The sequence below is a fragment of the Rhodamnia argentea genome, chromosome 8 (genome assembly GCF_020921035.1).
Source record: "Rhodamnia argentea isolate NSW1041297 chromosome 8, ASM2092103v1, whole genome shotgun sequence".
Taxonomy (NCBI): domain Eukaryota; kingdom Viridiplantae; phylum Streptophyta; class Magnoliopsida; order Myrtales; family Myrtaceae; genus Rhodamnia; species Rhodamnia argentea.
The window spans coordinates 12,216,172-12,223,900 of record NC_063157.1 but is presented as its reverse complement, the minus strand read 5'-3'; the positions used below and the strand labels follow the sequence as shown (position 1 = coordinate 12,223,900).

General features: G+C 40.5%; 1 protein-coding gene across 5 annotated transcripts; it reads left to right on the top strand.

Annotated features, from left to right (window-relative positions):
* Window positions 1-681: 681 nt before the first annotated feature.
* LOC115755360 (probable 2,3-bisphosphoglycerate-independent phosphoglycerate mutase) lies at window positions 682-5,642 on the top strand. 5 transcript variants are annotated; one of them, XM_030694723.2, is made up of 6 exons: window positions 682-930; window positions 1,977-2,317; window positions 3,040-3,185; window positions 3,527-3,803; window positions 4,432-4,704; window positions 5,029-5,642. In XM_030694723.2, exons 2-6 carry the CDS (start codon window positions 2,009-2,011, stop codon window positions 5,506-5,508), a joined length of 1,485 nt encoding a protein of 494 aa, XP_030550583.2. In that variant the 5' UTR covers window positions 682-930; window positions 1,977-2,008; the 3' UTR covers window positions 5,509-5,642. The 5 variants fall into 5 exon arrangements, with proteins under 5 accessions (XP_030550583.2, XP_030550584.2, XP_048140113.1 ...); XM_030694724.2 differs by having other exon boundaries at window positions 1,974-2,317; XM_048284156.1 differs by lacking the exon at window positions 682-930 and adding an exon at window positions 949-1,587.
* The last annotated feature ends 2,087 nt before the right edge of the window (window positions 5,643-7,729 follow it).

Sequence of the window (7,729 nt, the reverse complement as noted above, 5' to 3'; positions counted from 1 at the left end):
TACTAAATGTGAAGATAAATAATTAAATATTTCGAACCGAGATCCCCGACGAACTGTTGGAGTATATTGATGAATTATGTTTAGTGTATAAATCTGCTCGCAAGTTGATATTTGAGTTGAAGAAGGAAAATTGAAAGTTGAAGCAACAACAAATCGCTCAAGTTTTTTTTTTTTTTTATGTTGTTTTAAAAGGTTTGCTTATTTTGAATATTATATGAACAAAATTGTATTAAGAAAAATCAGATTTAGACCAAAACGCCGCCCTTTTAACCACGGCATCGCCACATACAAAAAAGAAAACAACAAAAAGTCAAGTCAACATTTTCCATTAATCTAGTTGGATGAACATGCTTGCACCCATTTGATAAGTTTTATAGCTTAATTACACTTTTGGCAAGTTTTGAGACTTTTAGTGCGCTTACCATTGAGTTACAATATGTTAGGAAAACATGTCTTATAATCAAACTCCTCGGACAGGCAGAATGAGTTTTGTCATGGTAAAAAAATCTCAAGAGTTTTCTTTTTCTTTTTTCTTTTTTTTTTTAAATTCCGAAAAGGCCCTATTGGCAGGCCCAGGCCCTAACCTGGGTATGGGCCCATCCACTCCATCGCCCAAAAGATTGAGGAGGTCCGTCATCACCAACCGGGAGCGGAGGATTTTCCGGCGCAGATTCTCGGGAAACGCAAAATGTCCCCCGGAACGAGAAAAAAAGAAGAATCTTTTTCTCTTTCGCCATGGATTTCTGGAGCGCACTGGACACCGTAAGAACGACGCCACCCTTGGGAACGAAGCGAGTCCCTCTGTGGACAATTTCACTGATTTGATCGAGCTCTTCGTACGGCGGGAGCAGCCTGGGCAGCTTCTCAATCACTCTCTCTCTCTCTCGCGCTCGCGCTCTCACAAGGCTCTCTCTGTTTTTGCTATGACTGGTGGGTCTCTCTCTCTGGATTTTTAAATTTCTTTTTCTTTGGGGATTGGCCACTTCCATTTTCTGCTTCCTTGCAAATGATGGTGTTGTTAATTGCAAAGTGTTGTCGTAGGATCAAGTCACTGCCTATTGTTCATACCCATCTCTGTGTTCTTTGTTTCTCCTTTCTGGTTGTTGCTGGTAATCATCTCTGGGTACTGTCCTTCGCCAATCTGCAATAAACAAACCAGGATTTTCCGCTTGGCTGATCTTGAAATCCACTGTTATGTCCTGCCATCACTTTCTCAAACCCAATTTCGATATGCCCATGACACCGAGACCTTGTTTGGTTCACCTTGGAATGTGGTATGGTAATGGAATGCCATTCCAAACCATGTTTGGACGGATTCATCAACATGGACTAAAATCACCCGAGAACTGGATTCCCCTAAAGTTGCGGAATTTAACTATTCGGGTAGAGCTGATATGGCGATCCCGGGGAAAAAGAAATAACTAGCGAATTCAACCGACTCGTGAAGTGGTGAGCTTCATTCATCATCGTCACGACCCCCACCCCCGCCGCAAGCTTGGCCAAGGTACCGTTACTCCATTCGCTATCATGATTGGATCTTTGTCTAGGACAAAGCAAAGATAAGAACGAGTATCACGATAGCTTGAGGTAACTTCTCCGTCATAGCTTGAAGTTCATGGACATGGCTTCATCTTTGTCGCCGTGGGTTTGGTGCAAAAGGGTTGACTTACTGTTTGTTGATGTACAACGAGATTTTGCAGCGTCGCAGATGAAATGTTAGTGAAAATGCTTCTGTGAACTGTTAATATGTTTCCATTGGAGGACAATAATGTGAAAAGGAACCCCATCTCCAGAAAATTGGTTATTTGGAATGGGATTTAGGTATGATTCCATGGCCATGAACCGAACATGGTTAGCGTGATTTTTGTTTGCCTGTGGCATGTATTACCTAGCCTCACCCGCTATAATGTGTCAAAGCGATGTCTACTTTGAATTGCTATCTAACATGTCCAACTTTTTATTGATACTGTTAGTAGAGCCATTGTCGGAATAATTAAGCACATAAGACATGGCAAGCACTGAGCATCCAAAGAGAAGAGTGGCATTCGTGCTGATTGATGGTGTAGGCGATGTGTCTCTGCCAAGGTTTGGGTACAAGACTCCTCTCCAAGCAGCTAGAGTGCCTCATTTGGATGCCATTGCGTCCGCCGGTGTGAACGGTCTCATGGACCCTGTTGAAGTAGGATTGGGTTGCGGAAGTGATACCGCTCATCTTTCCTTGTTGGGTTATGACCCGAGAGTGTATTACCGAGGCCGTGGCGCGTTCGAGTCCATGGGCGCGGGATTAGCGATGTCGCCAGGTGATATTGCATTTAAGGTGCGTATCTGGTTTAAATTGTCCTCCCCTCATAATAGGTTTTGTATGTTCAATTGTTTCCAAATTTTGGCAGCACTGTGTCATTAGAAATCTAAGGAGGTCAATGAGGATATACCTTCATTGCAATTTGGTTCTTGGGTAAACATTTTTTTGTAGTTCATTGTCATTTAGGTGTACAAGTACGAGTTCCAGTTTCAAGAAGTACGATCCTAGGGTTGAACCATTTCGTTTCTTCTTCTTTTAATCTCTTGGTCGTGCAACGGAAGAGTTAGTTCATTAGCTATTGTTGCAAGATCTTGTGAATCATGCTATTATCAAATCATGTTTGTTCATTTTAGCATAAAGGAAATACTCAAGTTATGCTGCAGGGTTCGTGATATTTGATAAGATGTCCAAGATCATTAAGTCGTGTTTTTTTTTTTTTTTTGGGTTGTTGGGACAGATGTCCAATGAGTCACAATGCCGTCCTTTGTTCTATTGCAAATTGCACATGCATGCATGAATATGCATTAACTTATTCTCTGTCGAATTAATACTATTGGAGTTTGTGAGTTGTGAAGGGAGGCTTTTGTCCATTTATAGGCTACTCTGAGTGTTGGTTTGAACTTTCTTAAACATATCACCATCTCATAGAATGGAGGCATTTGTTTGATCGTGGTCATTAACGGTGCTTCTTGGCCAGTACACTTAATAACAAGGTCACACGGTTTTCTGATCCTCAGTCGAATTTTGCAACCTTGGATGAGAAAACTGGAATAGTCATCAGTAGGAGGGCTGACAGACATTTTGAAGAAGAAGGGCCCATTCTTTGTTCCGCACTGGATGGGATGAAGCTTCCGTCTTTTCCCGAGTATGAAGTCAGAGTCAGGTGAGTTCACCACTATTTGTTTCTCTTTTGATTTTCACTAGCCAGATTTACATCGCAGGATCTTCTGTGAACCTACCTTGGGTATTCAATTGAAACTTTGTTCTATGAACTACATGAAGATGGTAAAGGGATCTCTCTTGTACTTTCAAAATTGTCAACTTGCTTTACGTAGAAGAATGCGGACGTTATTTGCCATGAAATACCGTACTTTTTACAGATTGGATAAGGCGTCTCTTTCCAAATGAGACTGTAGATCTGTGCAGCTGTTGAGTAAATTTGAGTTTCCAGCATAGTTATTTTTTTTTAAATTCTGGGGAGTAATTATGGATTATTTTTGACAGATATGCAACTGAGCACAGGTGTGGGGTGGTTGTAAAGGGTCCAAAGCTGAGCGGGAATATATCTGGGACTGATCCATTGAAGGACAATCGCTTACTTTTGCAAGTTGAGCCTTTAGATGATACTCAAGAAGCAAGGCATACTGCTGCCGTTGTTAATGAGTTATCCAAGGAAATTTCTCGCATTTTAATTTCTCATCCATTGAATGCAAAAAGAGCGGCAGAAGGGAAAAACATTGCAAATGTTGTCCTGCTAAGAGGTTGTGGGATAAGAATTGAGGTCAGTTTGAACTGTAGGGACAAGGCTGCACGATTCTCTTTTAAGTTACAGTGTATTTTTCTTGCTGCAATATAGGAGTAATCTTTTACTTTCAGTGCCTTATTTTGGCCTTGGGTGTAAGTTTGGCTGCCACCACGTGTGAGATCATTTAGACTTTCTAGTGGAAACTATAAAACTAGAATTACATATTTATGCTCGTTGTGATTAAAACCTGAAGTTACATTTTAACGGAGTTTGTATTTCATAATTAAAGCTCCAATTGCATAATATTCCAAGTAGTTTCTAACTCGTCATCCAGATATGAATCTTGGCCTATGAACTTTTTAGCATAGGAATGAAAAGTATGGGGTCCGATGTCTTACGGATAAGAGATTGTGCAATGCATTTTCGGATAAAGCTAGACTGTGGTGGTGATCTGTCCAAACTCTTAACGTTGTTGCCTCCTCTCTGTGGTAGCTTTCTAAATGAGAAGGTGCACTTTCTGATCCAAGTCCGAGGGACCTAGGAAAATGCTTTTTTATGTGCATTTACAGTTAAATTTTGAATGGATGAGTTGAAATACCCCCTCCCCTCTTTGTCAATAAGCAGCCCTATTCAGTATTGTAAGCATTGGAGTATTTCATGGCAGGTTCTTCCATTTGTCAAGAAACATGGTTTGCAGCCGTGCATGGTAGCTCCCACAAAAATCATAGCTGGTCTGGGACTATCACTTGATATTGATATCCTACAAGCTCCAGGAGCAACTGGAGATTATCGGACGCTTTTGACATCCAAAGTATCTGCAATTGCTAGTGCACTCTCAGCTCCTATGCATGCTCCTCCAAAAGTTTTCGTACCAGGGGAGGATGTGGACAAACCAGGTCGACCAAATGGCTATGATTTTGGTTTCCTCCATATTAAGGTCAGCACATTCAGAGTTTACATCCTAAAGAATAAAAAGAACCTTACGGGTTCTTTTTCCCTCTTTTCTTTTGTTTGCGCATTGGATTAATTTGCCTTAACTTTTGTTTTTAACGAAAGAATCCAGAAACGCTTACTCTATAGAACATTGTTTCTTTATTTACAGATAATTTACAATTCCACGATGGTATCGTCTTTTCTTGGTAAATCCAATAGCGGATGTTTACTTTATTGCCTGATCATGGGCGTCAAGATAATTAAAGAGGCCTTGTACTTGAAGATTATGACTATTGTGGGGGAGTGATATTCCATTATCTCAGTGCAGGCAATAGATGATGCTGGCCATGACAAGGCAAGCGTTTTCAAAGTAAAAGGCTTGGAATCTGTGGACCGAGCTATTGGGCAACTAGCCAGACTACTTTGGCAAGTGGAATCAACCGGGAAATTTCAGTACGCCCTTTGTGTGACTGGGGATCACTCTACACCAGTTGAATATGGAGATCACAGCTTTGAACCCGTTCCATTCGCGATATGTTGGTTGAAGGACCTTGTCGGTGCTGTAGGTGGTGACTCGGTTCTTGCCAAAACTTCTCTCGATCCCTTTCCCCTTCCTAGTGTTAATGGTGGAGAAGACTTGGACGTTGTGGCTATGCAAAAAGAGGGAGGGACCAATCGAGCAAGAGCCTTTAACGGCGACTCTGTCTACGAGTTCAGTGAGATTGCGGCGGCGAGTGGATGTCTCGGGCGCTTTCCAGGAGGAGAGATGATGGGGATAGTGAAGTCATTTCTGACACCGAATGCTTGACTTCCATTTTCTGATTGAGGAATAACATGGCCTTCAGGGCCCTCTGTACCCACTTGTGATATACTAACAGGCCAATCTGATCTGGGGATTCTTTTAAACATTGACGAAAGCCTCATCTTCTGTTGTTTATTGAAGAGGTTTTTTTTGGGTCGATTATTGAAGAGCTCGCAATGTGTAGAAATGGTGGTGACTTCCCATTGTCTGAACTTTTTTTTCAATAATTCCTGCTTTTTTGCCACATTTTTCTCATTTCTGGATGTCCTCCAATGTTCATACCAATGGGTTTATCCCTAGTTTCATTCAATTCGCAGGATCAGATAACATAGACAAATCAAACTCTGTACTCAGTCAAACAAACCTAAGTATCTACCTTCCACGACATAGCCAGCAGAATTCAAAGAGGTGTGCGCATACCAAATGCTCAAAGATTGCATTATCGTCACGTCACTCGATCAATTCAGCAAAAGAAGAAAAAGAAAGGTTTCCCCAAGCTACCATTTTCCTCAAGACAGGATTTCGCTCTTCGAGTCGAGGAAAGTAGACGCGGCACTTGCCGGGCTCTGGTGCATTCTTTGTGCTTGATCGGCCATTGTCATCCAACCCATCTTGCCCTTAGCTGCAGAAGGAAAATACAGAGGGTATGCCTCTTCTTCTTTCTCCTCTATAATCATCATCTTTAATTATCTGTCTCCGGTTATCAAGCGAAAGGATTGGCGCGGATGTAATTCAATGTGCTACAACCCCACTTGGCATGTTTTTTTCCTACTAAACTTCCGCGAGTAGACACGGTCGAGAACGATAGGCAATCGATCCCGAGTATTGCCTAAACTCTGTATGCTTTGCACACAGTCAGGATCCAGGTTCGAGCATGTTACAGTCATTGAACACCGGTAAGTTTGATGAACTCATGGATGAAAACAAACTGTCTTGCTGGTTTTGCAGGTAGTCGAAAGACGATGTTCGAATCATTAGGGAAACGTGTTCTCTTTGACCTGAACCCGATCCAAACTTCATATCAACTGAAAGCGAAGACTCGGGTCGGGTTTCAGGTCTCTCTCTCCTTTTTTTTTTTTTTTGGCGCTAAATTCATGAATGAGAAGAACGCTGCCCATAAAAATGAGACACTTGGGCTTTTCACAAATCATAATGAGCGTGCTGACTGGCAAATGAAACTTGAATAACCTTAATTTAATCTTGCACATCAAGAACAAAGAACATCTAATTTGAAACTCTATAATGAGGTCTAGGATCTTGTCTTCAAGCTTTTGAATCCTTCGTCTTTGCCTCAACACACGGTATCTCTGCCTCAGCTACACTATAGAACAAAAACCAGCCAAAAATATTAGCATCTTCTTCGATGATGTTAATCATCTAGTGACAGACAACTGTGCCTGAACAACATATCGTTTTCGGGAAAAGTGTCAAAAAAATCCTAAATCTATTGTATTGGTGCCAAATAAGTCCTAAATCTTTTTTTGGTGCCAATTGAGTCCTAAATCTTTTGTATTTGTGTCAATTCAGTCTTAAACCTTTTATTTGTGTCAATTGAGTCCTAGACCTTTTTTGGATTGATGTCAATTCAATCCTAAACTTTTTGTATTTGTATCAATTGAGTCAATTCGATCAATTTTGATAGAAAATATTTGACATGGACGTCGGTTGTCCTATGTGAAATGGCCGGCGCCGATGTGGATATTTTTAATATTATTTTAATATTTTCAAATATTTTATATATTTTTTAAAAAATTATTAAAAATTATTAAAAATAATTGAAAAATATTTACGTCAATGCTAGCCGTGCCACATAGGATAATCGATGTCCAACATTAGCGATTTCGGGTTAAAATTGATCGGATTGACTCAATTTGTACAAATACAAAAAGTCTTAGGACTAAATTGGTATCGATACAAAATGTTTAGGACTTGTACCGAATTGGTACCAAAGAAAGGTTTATAACTAAATTGGCACCAATACAAGAGGTTTAGGACTTTTTGAACACTTTTCCCTATCGTTTTCTAGTTCTCATGAACTGAGTTTCTCCATAGACGCATTCATTAGATCCTCACACCAAAAGGAGTTTTCTTAGATATGTGAAATTGACAAAGGGTTAAAAAAAAGAGAGAGAGCAAATTCACAAAGATTTCAGCGCATAATTGCACATTTAGAAAGCCACAGAACATGCAAGAAAGAGGCGAATTCACCAGAAATTATTCTAGAAGA